Raw genomic sequence first — 16466 nt, forward strand, 5'->3', positions numbered from 1 at the left:
GTTCAGAAGTTAGTCTGAAAATATCATTCACTTACAAATCAGTTATAAAGTGCTTCAGGTCAATTTTTTTTTTTTTTTTTTTTTTTTTTAGTGTTCAGTGGCAAAGAAATGTAAAGCTGCCAGGAACTTGATCCAGTGATTCTTTGACCAGTGCCATCCTTCAGACTAAATCCAACCTTCATAGGAGCCCAGAGACTGCTGTGAATGCACTTGTTAGCTGAGTGGTAGTAAAATGCAGGGTTTGGCAGTTACCCTGTTATATCCTAGTCCACATGATTTAGCTGAACATTGTGTTAAATATAGAGCTAGCTCCCAGACTATTAGATAAGCCCTCTTTCATTGGGAGGAATTAGGGGGAGGGACTTCCAGAAACAGAAATAAGGCTGTGTTCTTGCATTTTCTACATATATTTTTCCTGGTTTCTCATGAATGTAGTTTCCCCTCTACATCCACCTGTTAGCAACATCTCCAGCTCTGAGAATGAGAAATGTGAACGAAACAAGTAAATTCCTTTATTCATAGGTCAGCCCCCATCTTTTTCTGTACCCAAATGTGAACTCACTACTGTTAGGGCTGACTGAGACTTACTTTAATTAGGCTTAAAGTGGTAATCCTCTCAGATACCATCTAAATTAAAGCTGTGTAAGGATAACCATAATTTTAAATCTACTGGTCTGGGAAAAGGAATCTATGGTCTCCTGGCAATAATAAGCATCTCTCAGAAAGGACTTGGTATGAAAAATGATCTCTACATTGTGAAGAGGCATTTCTACCTGGCCAGTTTTAAGACCAGCCTTTCCACAGTTTTGGCTGTTCTGAGATATTCAGTGACAGAAAAGGGGAATTTACAAGCATCTTCATGTAATGTAGGGTCAAATTCTGTATATATTTGGCTCACTTTCTTTTTATTTCAGGAACGTAATTAATTATGTGGTTCTTTACAGACTGATATGAAAACTGCTATCATTATAACATCCTTTTAAGGAAATTATGAAATAAAGCATAGTAGTTAGTGTAATAGTCCTACCAGTTAATGTCATTTTATGATTGACCATAAGTAATTTCTCATTTGTTTTGTTGAGAATTTGTTGTATTTTATACATATATATTTATTGTTATATAAATGAATGAAATCTGTAAACATGTAAACATATTTGGGCTACTTGGGCTCAGTTGGAAGGGACACTCTATACTGGCAACCTATAGATCTGTTCTTATAGAACTTCTTCTAAGTGGTACAAAACAGGAACATTATTGCTTTTCAGTACTCAGTCCAAAACTTCCAAGACTCTGGGTGCCTTCCATATAAAGGCTTATCACTTTTTCTGAGTAATTTGTATTCTCCAAATGTTTCTAAAACCTTTCTAAACCTTTCCAGTGCTCTCTCTTTCATTCTGTCCTATAAACATGATTTAGTTCTATTGGATTTCTTCAACCACATCATGAAAGCAGCCCTGCTAGCTTAGTGGAGATTAATCTTACTGAGGTGAGCCCATCTGCGTGCTTTTCTCTGGGAGTTTATTTAATCATCAGAAAACCAGGACAACCACTGAAGAAGGTGGGAATTATTACCAAACTAACATTGGATTATGGCTTGGATATTTTGTTAAAACTGAGTGAAATGATTCACTAAAACTAAAATATTGGAACAATATTCTTTCAAACTTAAAATAGCCTCAGTAGTCCTGTGGCCCAAAGTGCTGTGTTTGTGTATTACATGCAGAATGAAGCTTAGTTCTACTAATAGTGCCATGGTAAAAAAAAACTCATGCAAATCATGCAATCAAAGAGGAAAGGGGAGGTGTGACTTTATACAGTAAACAGTAGACAGTAACAGAGGAAAGAAAAAGGCAGGAATCTGCATAGAGCAAAATAATTCTTGCTGGAGTTTCATATGCCTGAAGAAATTAAATTACCCATTTTTTAATCAGCACAGCTACCTGCCATATCAATTATTTACTTCATATTTTCTCTCCCATATCTAGCATAACTTATTCTGTATGAAAGTCCACAAATGTATACTTTTATTGTATTTTAAATATTTTTATTTTTCAATTACTCTAGATGAGTGTTTCTCTATATTACTTTGAGGAAATCCCCATACAGATACGTCCATTCCTTTTTCTTACTGTTGAAAATATAACTTAGTCTTGGCCCCCTCTTTCTTTATTTCTTGTGTTTTTAATTTCCATAAATGTGAGGTATGAGACTATGCTGCTACTGCATCTAAGAAACACTAGAATACCTGCATACATGCACTCAATTTCCTTGCATAAATTGTTATGGTAATTATATGTTGTTCACAATCCAAAACCTCTGTAAAGCAAAACAACATTTTGTCTGACTAGAATACAGAAGGCAAATGAGAACCGTTACTTTGGTAGAATTTTATTTCCTAGAAACAGGCCTTGATTCAGGAAAGCACTTTAGCAATTGACTAAGCCACGGGCACCCCCTTGTTGTGTCCTGAGGACTTCGCTGTCACCATCCAAGCTCACTGTGCCCTGGCAGATGAACCTTAGGAGTAAAGGGTGGGGACAGTTCTGTGCACACTGCCCCCCACCTAAAAAAGCCACAGCACAGGCTCAAAGGGTGAACCCACACCTCTAAAGCCCCTGCAGCGAGACAAGGGTTGAAACGTCAGGGGAAAGGTGACATGACCAATGTTCCTGTCCTCGGAGAGGCAGGGGTCAGCAGTATGGAGGCCATGGTACTGAGGATGCAGCTGTGCTGGGCAGGGCACATCTCCAGGATGGAGGATCACCCCCTCCCTAAGATTGTGCTCTGTGGTGAACTTGCCACCAGCTGCCACAACAGAGGAGCCCCAAAGAGGAGATACAAGGACTCCCTGAAACAATCCCTCAGCTTTGGCCATACTGACTGCCATCAGTGCTCCGCTCTGGTCTCCAATCAGGAGACATGGAGACACCATCCATAAGGCTTCTGCCTCCTTTGAGAGCACACAGAGAATCAGTCTTGAGGAGAAAAAACAGTGCAGAAAGAGCCGTGCCTTGGCTGTCCCCTCACAGGACACTTTCTGCTGGGCCTTTTGCAGCCGCACTGCCTGTCCCGCATTGGCCCCATCAGCCATCAGCGTTTGCAGCAAGCGTGGGGAGAGAGAGCCCTTCTGAAATGTTCATTTGTGAAGCCAAGCCATGATGAAGTATAAACATGTGCTATGGTTTGTGGGTTTGTTTTTTGGGTTTTTTTTGTTAGGGATCAACTTAAGTACATACTTGAGGTGTTTGGTGTTTGGTTGGACAAAGTTCTGTCCATGTGCTGGCTTTAGGGTAGGAATAAACCCACAGCAGAGCTCAGTATTGTGAGTTTTCTGTTACTTCAAATGATGACATTTTTAGTTGATACCTTAAGAGCTCATCAGATACATGTCTCTGAATACGAACCCTAGCATGACCTGGTCATGATCCCAGACACTAAGCTTCTGCTTAAAATGTGATTAAAATCTGACTCTGAACACCGTGAATTCCTTGTTGAAAATACAGTATGAAAAATAATAACCTGGATAAGGTTTTCATCAATACATTTGTCATAGAGAGGCACTGGTTTTCTGTCTGCTCTGTTGCACGTGTGTGTGTGTCTAAGTAGTGGAAAACTGTGGATGAATATACATTATGAAGTGCATGCTGGATAGGTCAGGAATTTTATGAGATTGGTTAGCACTACTTATTTAACAGTCTGGTGATCTGCTCATGCCATTTATTTCAGGGTTTAGCACCCTAGCATAATTTATCTAGAGAAGAGAAATACGCATTAAAAAAAGAAAATAAATGTGCCCCCCAAAATTTTGTGATGAAGAAAGTTTACAAAATTGCAAGGACATACTTAGTTTCTACAATATTTACCAAAGTTTACATCAAGATTGTGAGTATTAAATTCTGAATGGTTCTCCATAAGAAATGTTCATTTCATCAAGTAGGAAGAAATGGATGTTCCATCTCGATTAAAAAATGCAAGTGAACATTGTAATACCTTCTGCAGCTTAGCAGTATCCATCCTGACTTAACTTACAGTAGACACTGCTCAGAAATACTCTGAATTACCATGTGGCAACATGGCATGCCACTAGCAGTTTAAAACAATATGCTAGAAATATGTGTGCCTGCTATTGAAATTGGAAGTGCATCAGATACAGTGTGCACAGTCTTAGAGAAAGCAGGGGAGGAAGTTAACATTCTTGGGTTAATTTCAAGATTTCTGTCTGATTTAGGAACACTGTTTATCTGAGCCATTTCCTTTCAGTCATGGGTCAAATTTTAATAAGGCCTATAGAAAGACATGTTTACAAAGGAAGCCAGTGAGGTATTTCAGAATAGTGATCACAAAATTTGACACTGGATTTTTGGTGCCATCTTCCATATGTTAATAAGAGAGCTTCTGAAGGCCACCTGTCTCACATATATCTGTAACTGTGCGGTATTGTCAGGATGGCATCAGGCAGAAGTGTAAAGCGGACAAAAATAACAGTATTTATTTTTATACAGAAATTGAGTTATTTTCCCCAAAATCCACAAGACAAATGTATATTACATTGATTTTAAGAAAACATCACTTTACTTTCTGTAAAGCAAGCTGTTAAAAAAAATAAAACATATAAAAATATAACTATGTTTTCAGTCTCCATTGTAAAATTTTTCACTGTTTGCTTTTTTTTTTTTTTCCTTGGAACCACTTTTGCTTTTGAAAACTTGTACCAAGGACACTTCAATAATATGTTATATCCCTGAAGTGGCTGTATTTTGTTGGAGAGTAAGCAGTCCCTGAATGATATTTCAGTCCTAGGAAAAAAAAAAAAAAAGGCAATGCTATTATTACCTGTGCTTTGATGCAAGCCTGTTGAAGTGATCAGCATTCTTTGCTATGAAGTAGATCTCCAGAAATCTGTTCTGCTAAAATGCTTTCTTCTGTTTTGTAAATGTTTATTCCTGAGGTAGAATAAATCCCTGAACCTGATGTTATGTCACTTAGTCAGAGAAATCAGAAGAATAAATACATTGAATTAAAAATAATTGAGCTAATTGTACTTAGATTAATCTGACTTCATAAATTTGGGCTGATGAAGAGTTTTAAAAATCTAACTTAAAATAAAGAGCATTTTATGAATGAAAACTCTGCTGGTTTACTCAGCAGTCCTGGAGAATTGCACTAGCTTTGTACCAGGAAATAATCTAAAAGGTTGTTGGTTATATTAGCCAGAAGGACCCCAAGGTTAATATACATATATTTTTTTTTGTGTTTAAAAGTTAATGTACTTCAAGGTTAATATACCTACTGGAAGATTTATTGGATTCAGTGTTCCTATAACAGCCTTGAAAACTTACAAGAGAAGCTGATGAATGTTTACTTTCTGAGATGCTACTTTTATTAGTATATTCCACAACCCATTCTTTAGCTTAATTAAAAGTCATCCCTGCTGTTCTTTGTGTGCCATCTAATGTTATTATGAGATATTTCATGCCTTAAGCGACTGTCATGGCAAACAGCAGTCATGTTCATAATCTCAAAGCAAGGGAAGAATATCTATGTCAATTTATTGGCTTAGTAAAAAAATTTTTAAGACACAAAAATGTGTGAGCTTTCAAGGGAAAATTCAGTCCACTACACGATTAAGAGAGTTACATGGCAATCCTTGCAATGTAATTAAAAAAATAAAAAGCACTGACAGACTAGATTTTTGGTATCGTAAACCATGAATGAAATTTCAGGCATGACCCACAAGAAAAGAAGACTTCATGTTTGTTAGTTGTTATACCTTTGAGTAGTCTAGAAAAGGAGCAGCAGGACTGGTATTTTTTTGCTGAGGACACTATAACCTTTTAGAATGACAGAAGTTTTCTTCCGAAAAAAAAAAAAAAAAAAAGAAAAAGTTATTTTTAAATATCAGTAGAAAATGGGTGTAAAATTCTTCGAGCCATCTTTCTTATCCTTGGCGAGAGCAGCAGTGTTTAGAAATGGTAGTCTATGCTAGTCACTACACTAGTCATGGCCCTGAACCTGCTGACAGCCCCTATCCTCCTCCCCAGGGCTGTCTTCTCTTGCCCACAGCTCAGAACCCCATCTCAGCTCCAGGGGGCTGTCAGCCCCTTCCCCAGCAATGCCACAGCAGGGACCATCTCCAGGCCCCACAGCATCGCCCTCATGGTCTATTGGCAGCAGCAATTAGCCTTCTGGCTAATATAACCAACAACCTTTTAGATTATTTCCTGCCAATCCTAGTTGGCAGCCTATCCCTGTGGAATCCCTGATGACCAAGGTTTGGGCTCTTCTGTGTGCCACCCTCTTGGGAGGTGGGGAGGTGGGACAAGCCTTGGATGCCAGGGGAGCCCCTGGCACTCCTAGCCCCTCAGCGCCTAGGGAGCCACCTGTCCATGCAGTGCTCTCACAGGTCAAAACTGATGGATTGTGAGGTTCTTGTCGAAGGGGACTCGATTCTGCAGGGGGTGGGCAGCCTGATGTTCTGAGTTGGTGCAGTGCAGTTTTTGGTAGCAAGGAAGTGGTTCTCCAGGGGGATGGCTCATGTAAGGAGCTTCTGAATAGCTCTCCCCGCTCCAAAATGCCTGGTCCCACCTCAGGCTATCAGCGAACAAGATGTTTGCCTCTGCAATTAACATACTCAGGAAAGGGAAACTATTAAGAGCAGGGCAGAAAAGGGGGAGGTGAGAGAAAGCAACACGTGAAGAAAGAGAATTATCAGGAGAACAACACGTGGGGAGACAATGCCTAAGACGAGAGACCACGGTTGGTGAGGAAGGAGGGGCAGAAGGTGCCTGACCAGAGATTTTTGTCTACATTCTGTAGTGAGTTGGCAGCCTGTCGGCAGCAACCCATGGAAAATCACAGGGGAGCAAGGTGTTATGGACCTGCCGCCGGTGAGGAATCCTGCTGTGGACCTGCAGCCTGTGGAGGATTACAGAGCAAATGTTGTGGAGCCGTAGCCATGGAGGTGACCCACGGTGCCATGGTGTTCCCAAAGTAGCGTGTGTCTCTATGGGCTGCCTGTGCCGGAACAGTTTGCTCCTGAGGGATTGTGCCGTACAGGAGGGACTCGCGTTGGGAGGGGGTTACGAAGGACTCTCTCTCCCGTGGGACAGGCCACACGTTGGAGTAGGGAAAGACTGCTAGAAATCCTCCTTGAAGAGGAAGGAGCGTTCGAGAACAACTTGTGACGTCCAGGCTGTTAATCCCACTCCCTGTTATTCCATGCCTCTGGGGTGGAGAGCTGGGTAAGTAAAGAACAAAGTAATTTGATCTTGAAGGGAGCGGTAGGGGAAAAAGTATTTAAGGTCTGATTTCTGTTTTCTCTTTGCCCTGTTTTGAGTTGATTGAAGTTAGATTAAATTGATTTTTTTCCCCCATGTTGAGTCAGTTTTGCCTGTGGCAATAATTGATGAGTGAAAAACTCATACCCCTTGTCTTGACACACAAGTTTTTTTTAGATAGATTTCCTCCTCGGCACCCCTTAATGGGGGTGGGGGAAGGGAGAGTGAGTAACCGTGTGCTCTTTGTTATGGGCCAGGTTCAAGCCGTGGCACCGGGTATTTACACCAGACCTGCCTCCCTGGTGCCAGGGTCAAAGATGTACAGAAAAAATTCCCTGTACAGAAAAAATTCCCTAGTTAAACACTCAGACTATTATCCATTAGTAGTTTTCCAGGAACATAGTGCTGGGACTGGAACAAAAAATCCAATTAATAGAGACTTCAGTGCCCTGGAGCGGCTGGTAGGGGGCCAGGAGCACAAGCAGTGTTTTCCTTTATCTCTTTCAAGAATTAATGAGGAGATAAACAGGAGGACCCTACAGATTAATGCATGACTGTGACTGGTGTCATTGGCAGGACTTCTGGTTCTACGACCATGCGGTAGAACGGGTTCAATGACTTGGCTTCACAAGACACCAGGGCTGCTGGCAAGAGATGGGGTACACCTGTATCAAACAGGGAAAAAGATCCTAGGTCAGGATCTTTTTAGATTTATCAGTAGGTCTTTAAACTAGACTTGAAGGGGGTTGGAGTGTAAAACTGCTTATGGGAGAGGAGCCTGAGAGTGGCATGCTAGGACCACTGGGACAGTGTAGTGGTAAGGCATATTTGCTACTAGAGGGCTACCTTAGCTATAGTGACCATGAAATGGTGGAGTTTACTGTTTTCAGTGGAAGAAATAGAGAAATAAGCAAGATTACATCCCTGGACTTCAGGAATGCAAAGTCTAGCATCTTCAAAGATCTACTTGGTGAATGCCTTCTTTCCTTCAGTCTTCACTGCATAAGGCAACCTTCTTGAATCCCAGACTCTGAATGTAAGAGGTAAGATCTGGAGAGAGGAAGACTTTCCCTCAGTAGAAGAGGCCACTTAGCCAGCCTGGATGTTCTTAAATCCATGGGCCGTGATGGATTGCATCCATGAGTTATGAGAGAGCTATTAGATGTTAGAGATGTTATTAGTAGGACACTCTCCATCATGGAGAACAGGAGAGATGCCTGAGGACTGGAGGAGGGCTAATGTCATTCCAGTCTTCAAAAAGAGCAAGAAGGGTGACAAGGCACTGGAACAGGATGCCCAGGGAGGCTGTGGAGTCCCCTGTCTTGGAGATACTCAAAACCCTCCTGTATGCAGTCCTGTGTAATGTGCTGTAGGTGATCCTGCTTTAGTGTGAGAGTTGGACTAGGTCATCTCTACAGGTCCCTTCCAGTAATTATAATTATGTGATTCTATGAATCTGTACTTCAGTGTATCCTTCATTTTAGTGAAAAACAGGAGAGCAATTTTATAAGATTAAGTTGGATCATCCTGGGTTGTCTATTTCTGCTCTGCAACAGGTCAGGGGTGGATGGTAAGTCAGGTCCTTACCTTCTGAAGCATCTGCTTCTCAACGATGCAAGCAGACAGCATGCCTGTCCTGTAGATGGGACAGAGCTCATCTGCAGTTGCCAAAAAGAGGAGAAACTGGCAAGGAGAGAGTGAAAAATGGGGCTTATTTTCATTGCTTTTCCTGGAGTTGTTTCTAGAGCACAGTCATAGCAGCTCTTTCTTACGAGGGGTGTTCTGCTTCTCCTCTCATGTCCCCAGGCATATCCTAACAGTCTTGTCTTTTCCTTTAGCAGGAGTAGTGAGGGACACCAGATGTTTTCCTACTACAGGCAATCTGCTGCCTTACTTTGCCTTCCCCTGTTTTGCTGGTTAAATGTTTCTATTTTTTAATCTTTTGAATGCATTCCAGAAACATCACCACAAACACATTATGTTTCTCTGTGTGTGCAGATGTCTTCAAGTTCTGTTTCTTAAAAGCCCTGAAAGGAGGTAGTCAGCTACTGGGTTATCCTTTCTATATAACTAGGGATGAATTATTGAAAAAAGCCCAACCATGTTATGTAGGAGCAGTAGCGTGCCAAAATATCAAAGATGGCCTTTCCTCAAAGACCATGCTTACAGTGTCCAGGAAAGAAGTCCATGTGGCAAGTAAAAGTTTGACTTATGAGAAAAGCCATGCGCCCCAAATTTACATTACAGCTACAAAAGGACAGTATTTGGGGGTTGTCACTGCAGAGGTGTGTTGTTACTGGGCACAACATATGGAGTCCTTCATGGACACAAGAAAGACACCTCTGGTAAGTGTGTGCTGCCAAGTGTATGATTCAGCTGGATAACTGAATCCAGCAACTGTGCAATGTTTTCATTAATTTCTTCCTTGTGTTGCTACAGAATCCTATGTAAATAAATAGTAGTGTTTTCTACTTCAAGAAACTCAAAAAAAAAACCCCAAACAATTTCCGCAGTAAAAGCTCAGATCAGCAGTTCATTAAGAAGGGTATATGGAAGCAGTGGGAGGGGGCTGCCGTGCAAGGTCTGTGGAGGTGGGCACCGAAGCAGGGAATGCCCAGGTTGCAGGAAGAGCAGGGAGCAGAGACAGTAGCTGGGAACAGGCAGCAGGACAGACATGGATGTGTTGAAAAGGCAGATTCCAGAAGAAGTTGATAAGGCAAGTCAGTGGGTCAGGGCTGGCTGCAGGGATGTGTATGGCCAGGAACAAGAGTGCAGGGATATCTGCAGTGTACCTCAAGCCAGGGCTTGAGCAAGTGCTTGATGCAGCTCCCATAGGAAGAAGGAACAGTCTTCCACGAGGCTTATCTCATCTCCTGCTCATGCAACTCTTCTCCCCATGATTTGAGAGCACACCTGTGCACATTGAGAGCACATCTGTCAGAGCTGGCATCAGCACAGATGGGTGGACCCAGACAAGAGGTGATGGATGGGCGACGAGGTTGTAGAGTCTGTTGGTGTACTGGGGCCAGCAGTGAGTGCTAATGTGCCTGCATGTTTTGTTCTTCAGAAATGACTGAGGCAGAATGCCACGAATCCATTTATGAATCTCTTAGCAAGCTTATGTTGAAAAGTATTGCATCATTATTTTCATAAATGTCTGGAATTCTCCAAGATGGATTCATCAAAGGTCTGAAATTCCTGTCCAGTCTTACAGATGACAGAAGGCTGGCACTGTCTGGAACTGAAAAGGATCATTCTTAAGAAGGAAATTTAAAAATAGACATAAATAATGGTAACCCTTTCATAGCATTAATGTATGAACTAAATGTACTATGAACTATGTATCTTTTTAGTTTAGAACTATGTCTGGCTTTTCTTTTAAAAAAATGGTTGCAGCTTTGTCAGAGTGACCTGTATCAATGTGGTTCTTTTAAAGAACGGCTACTTAATGGAAGGTGTCATATTGTGGGAGGGATTCTATCCATCAGCTCAAAGCCTTCTGCTCTATATAATATAAAATGATGGTTTTTCATTGTATAAATTTTAGTAGTGGTTTCATTTTGTGCTTATGTATCCTGGATGCCTTTGCTGGAAATTCTGACTGGTAGAATACCTTCCCCTCTATTTAGTTTTTATCCATGACTTGAAACTTTCTGCTGAGGTACAAAAAATTCTTCTGAATTTAGAATAACTTAGCCTGGTTAATGCAAAACCTCTATTGGTTGCAAGTGGAGCATATTCATTCTTGAATGCAAGAATTTTATAAGTTGTTAAATAACTTTTTGAGAAATAGTTATGCATTATCCGGCTTCCGTATAACCAATATGCAAAGCACAGCCTACTGTGTATATAGGCTTTATTTTTTTTATGGAATAATCCATATTGCAGAGACTATTTAATCAAATGTAAATGGCAGATAAAGCAATTGCACTCAAAAAATATGTATCTTCCTTTAGGAGTCTTTGTTAAGTAGCTACTTGATCATTTTACTTACTGTTTTTTCAGGTCACTATTTCAATCTTGGGGAAATTTAGACTGCAATAATAAACTTAGCATCTGAATAGTTACATTCTTTATAAGCTATAATCAAACTGTCTGCTTGATCTGTTGCTGTCTGCATGTAAATCTGTTTAATGTTTCCCTAGAATATAATTTTACTGCAGAATAGCTTCTTTACAGGGCATTCAGCCTGTCACTGATGTTTAAATTTTCAGTGGCTGTTGTCTTGGCAACAGGAATTGACTCTGGTACCTACTGTGTTCAGCATAAATTAATTTATAGTCATAGTATCTTTAGGCATTTTATTGTCTTACACATATTTTGGTTTTCCTTAGATTTATTGCAGTATAAAATAGTTAAACTTGAAATACCATTAAAAATGCATTGACTCTCAGATAATTAGTTTTACTTGCAGAATTCAATAGATTGAACTTAATAAATAATGTATGTGTATCATATTGTCCTCCATTTCTAATGTAACTATACTTTTCAAATAATATAACTTACACTTTTTAACCATTCTTTACTTTAAATCCTTGTGCTTTCCAGTTGCAGTTTCAGTTCTTTTAAATCTGTATGTTAGACTAATGAAGTGAAATGTTAGTGTTTATTAGTTCCTCAAATTTCCTGGTTCTTTTGCAGTTTTGTCATGCTTCCTTGAAAACTGCTAATAGGTCTAATTTTACACTGTTATCATTTATGAAAAAAAATACATAAAATACAGCTTTGTGCACATTTAGAGCAAACAGAGCCTGTCATATGTGAGATCCCTTGGGATTCTCATGGCTCTTAAGAGGATTAGGAAGAGCTGTTAGATGCATGTGGTAAGAGAGAGGATATGGTTCCAGCAGATACAACAAAATTATTTTTCTCTTGGTATTTATAAAGTCAGTCACTAACAGCTTTATCTGTCCCCTTACATGTCTAATTAAAAAGAACAGTTTATGATGTACAGCATTGTGTAGGGTGCCTCAGTGCAGGAGTCGGTCAAAAACATTATTTTGCACAACATTATTGACATTTGATTATTATTCTGTGACTTAATCACCCTTATACAACTGGGTGTTGTACATTTTATTCCTTACAATTTTTGCAATACAGCACAATTTTCACAGGACCGATGCTGAACCCTTTCTTTGGGTTAGCTATGTTTCAGTTTTATTTTATGTTGAAAAGATAATTTAATGATTTTACAAAGCATGTGAACAAAATATGATCCTTTCTGAAAATTCAGACATCCTTAAGGACATGTCAAGTGAGGGTTTTTCTAGGCAACCAAAGCCTTATTTTTTTAATTATTTATTCTGGAAATCTTAAAAAATTCTGATTTAATTTGAACAATCGTCATGTTGCTATTGACTCTTACATAGAAACACTTTATACTGCAATAAACCATGTTATTCAGATTCTCTTTAATGTCAGTGTGGAAAACATGGATTAATATTTAGAGTTCAAAAATTACTGCTGAAATTTAGATGCTAATGTCTGTTGGGTGTCTCTATGTGCTTTGCTGTTGTAACCTTGCCATATTGGAACATACTGTAATGAGACATTTAAGAAAACAGAAATCTTCTGCATCTCTGCATGAGTCATCTGCAACAGCCATACACATTCATTAATAACCCAGAAGACAAAACAAACTTGAATGTAAGGTTCCTGTGGGTATTTGTGTTGCAACATTTTCTAAAAAATGTTAATGGCTGCAAACTTTCCTTATTTGGATTAAATGTTCCAAACACCCCTATTTCTTAATGTCTGTGCCATCACTCATTATGTTAAATCTTCTGTGATGAGCTTCAAAGGAGAGGGGCTCAGAGAGATATTCTCATCTGTCATTGAGGGAACAATTACGGTCTTACAAACATCTACTTTTTGTACACTGCCTGATTCAAACTAAAAGTAAAATAGAATCTTCTCGCTCCTGAATTACAGAAAAGGTTTTTTTTTTCAGTTCAGTAAACAGCACTTACCGTGGCATTCATAGCAAATTTGCAGTAATAAGGCTGTGTGCTCAGGTGGCCAAGAAGGCCAACAGAAGACCTGGCTTGTACCAGGAATAGTGTGACCAGCAGGAGAAGGGAAATGATTGTTCCCCTGTACTCAACATTGGTGAGACTGCACCTGTGTTCAGTTCTGGGCTCCTGGCTACAAGAATGACATTGAGTTGCTGGAGCAAGTTCAGAGAAGGGCAGCCAAGTTGTTGAAGGAGAGGAGGAAAGGCTGAGGGAATTCTTGGTTTCGAGAAGAGGAGGCTGAGAGATGACCTTATTGCTCCCTACAAGTGCCTGAAAGGAGGTTGTAGGGAGGTAGGTACTAACCTCTGCTCTCAAGTGAATAATGATAGGACTAGAGGAAATTACCTGATGTTGCAGCAGGAGAGATATAGACTAGATATTAATAAGAATTTTACTGAGACAGTAGTGAGGCATTGGAATGGACTGCTCAGGGAGGCGGTGGAATAACCATCCCTGGAAGTATTAAAAAAACATGTAGATGAGGCACTTCCGAGCATGTTTTAGTGGACATGGTGATACAGATATTGATAAATATATTTTTTTGGGGAGGGAGGAGGATGCTGATGGTTGGATGCAGTGATATTAGAGATCTTTTCCAACCACGACAATTCTGTAATTCTGAATCTGTGATTCTGTGAAAATGCCACATAACCTGGTATCTTTTAGTTGTATTGTGTTACTTTTAAAAACATCTTTCTAATCAGGGATCTTTCAGCTGATTGTTCTGAGACTTTTCTTTAAACTGCTTACTAATATTGAATTTTCTTCCCCTCTTACAAGTAGACATACAGGTGGTGCCTCTTTAAGCTAGGCAGATTGCAATACTGAAACATGTCTTTCACTTCAGCTCTGATTTTACTAAATTACTATTTTCATATCACAAAAGTTCAGTTTTGAGAACATGAATGATCTACCTAACTTCTAGGAAAGAGCAAATAGTTTATTACACACCTTAGCTTCACCAAGGAGACGGTAAGAACAAATGAGTAATAAAATCTGTTGCCTGTTTGGAAATGCGTACCATATGCCTTCAAAAGGACTCCTGCAATTATATCTCTTCATAAGTGGGGAGCAGCATCTATGACTTTCCAAGTAATTCAGAATTCTCTTGATAGCAACATGTAGTAGGCTTACTTTTTGAAATGGTTTGCAAAATTTCCCTAAATAAACCATTCCGAATGGCTTTGCTATTACTCTAGAAAAACCCACACATAAATACAGAGGTATGCAGCTAAATTACATAGCAGAAATCAAATGTCCAATGGTTCAATTTTCACTTATCTGGAAAGCTGCAGTTTGCCAAGGAGTAGTTCAGTGGAGTTTGGGTTTTGTTCTGTTTTGTTTGACTGGTTGGGTTTTTAGTTGTTGTTGGTTTGGGTTTGGGATTTTTTTGTCTGCTTCCATGGGCTTTATAGAATTTTATTTATGCCCTTATAAAAGAGAACAAAAAGAAGTGTGCTATAGGTCTTCATAGTTTCGCTTTAGGTCAAGACCGGTAAGGTTATTTCCCATTCCTAGTTTCTCCCACAGTCACTGATAAGGTTTCAGTTTTAATTACTATCAAGTAGTGCTTCTTTCTCATATTTGAAACATAGTGGCTTAAGTGAATAGTGCAGACCAAAATCAGAAGACAGACAATTTTTCTGCAACAAAGGAAGTAGCTTGCCTACCAGCTTCTGTAACAGTTCATAACAAAATTATTGAAAATTGTACCCATTTTTGCACTGATCTTTCTTGGACACTTGCTGATCATCTTTTGGTCTAGTGACAAAATTCATAATAAATGTCCTTAATCCTGAACTGTATTTTTACCCTAAGAGCTGATGGACTCTCACAGAGCCAGTAACACTTGCCACTTGCTCTGTGTTATAACTTCTTGTGGACAAAAGGGAAGCCTCATCTTAAATTTAGTATGCCTTTCACCTGTTAGATCGTCTGATATGGTTACAGATTCATGAACTGTGAAGTCAGGAATGCATTTAATGCCTCAGTGAGCTGAATACTCCTAGAATAGTAGCCTGAGTTCTTTCACAACAAGATTTTAATAATTTCTGTGGAATTAAAAAAAGCACCACAGAAATTCTGAAACAAAAATATTCAAATTGATAGCAGTAATATGACTGCAAGTAGGGAACTGGAGACCGCTTGTATCTTTTAGAGTGACCTATGTGTTCACAGAATGGTTTAGGTCGGAAAGGACACCTTCCACTAGACCAGGTTGCTCAAAGTTTCATCCAGCTTGGCCTTGAATACTTCCAGGGAGGAGGCATCTGCATCTTTCCTGGGCAACCTGTTCCAGTGTCTCACCATCCTCACAGGAATTAATGTCTTCCTAATAGCTAATCTAAATTTGCCATCTTTCAGTTTAAAAGCATTAACGCTCGTCTTATCATTACATGCCCTTGTAAAAATTCCATCTGTATCTTTCCTTTTCCTATTAGATCTCCTTCAAGTAGTGGAAAGCTGCTATAAGGTCTCCCCAGAGCCTTCACTTCTCCAGGTGGAACAATCCCAGCTCTCTTCATAGGACCTCTACCCTCTTTGTGGCCTTCCTCTAGACTTGCTCCAAGACCTCCATATCCACTTGAGATTTCCTGAGAGCAGAATAAAGCGGGAGAATCACCTCCCTTGACCTCCTGACCATGCTTCTTTTGATGCAGCTCAGGATATGATTGCCTTTTCTTTATAGGCTGCAGAATTGCTGGCTCGTATTGAGCTTTTAATTTGACCAACATCCCCAAGTCCTTTTCCTTGAGGCTGCTTTCAATTGATTGCCCCAACCCATGTGCAGTACCTTGTTAAATTTCAGATAGTTTGCATGAGCCCACCTCTCAAGCTCATCAGAATCCTTCTGGATGGCATACCTTCCCTCCAATGTGTAGACCACATCACACGGCTTGGTGTGATTAACAGATTTGCTGACCTTGCACTGAATTCCACTGTCCATGTCCCTGACAAAGATGTTAAACAGCTCTGGTCCCAGTACCAACCCCTGAGGAGTGCCAATTCTCAGAGATCTCCACTTGGACATTGGTATGTTTATGAGTGCACACCATGAGTGTGATCCTCCAGTCAATTCCTTATTCACTGAGTGGTCCATTCATGAACGCCATATCTCTAATTTAGACACCAGGATGCTGTGTGTGACAGTGTCAAATGCTTCGCACAAGTCCAG

The 16466-nt window shown here is 39.9% G+C and overlaps 2 protein-coding genes across 2 annotated transcripts in view; one reads left to right on the forward strand and one right to left on the reverse strand.

The window, feature by feature from the left end:
* LOC139790173 (uncharacterized) overlaps window positions 1-3716 on the forward strand; it is a 33458-nt gene extending 29742 nt beyond the window's left edge. The window contains exon 4 of the mRNA XM_071731668.1: window positions 92-3716. Coding sequence (XP_071587769.1) covers window positions 92-139 — 48 coding nt within the window. The 3' untranslated portion in view covers window positions 140-3716. The remainder of the gene's footprint in view (window positions 1-91) is intronic.
* PAM (peptidylglycine alpha-amidating monooxygenase) overlaps window positions 1-16466 on the reverse strand; it is a 457165-nt gene that overhangs the window by 125055 nt on the left and 315644 nt on the right. The window lies entirely within an intron of this gene.

Source organism: Heliangelus exortis, chromosome Z, assembly GCF_036169615.1.
Source record: "Heliangelus exortis chromosome Z, bHelExo1.hap1, whole genome shotgun sequence".
Taxonomy (NCBI): domain Eukaryota; kingdom Metazoa; phylum Chordata; class Aves; order Apodiformes; family Trochilidae; genus Heliangelus; species Heliangelus exortis.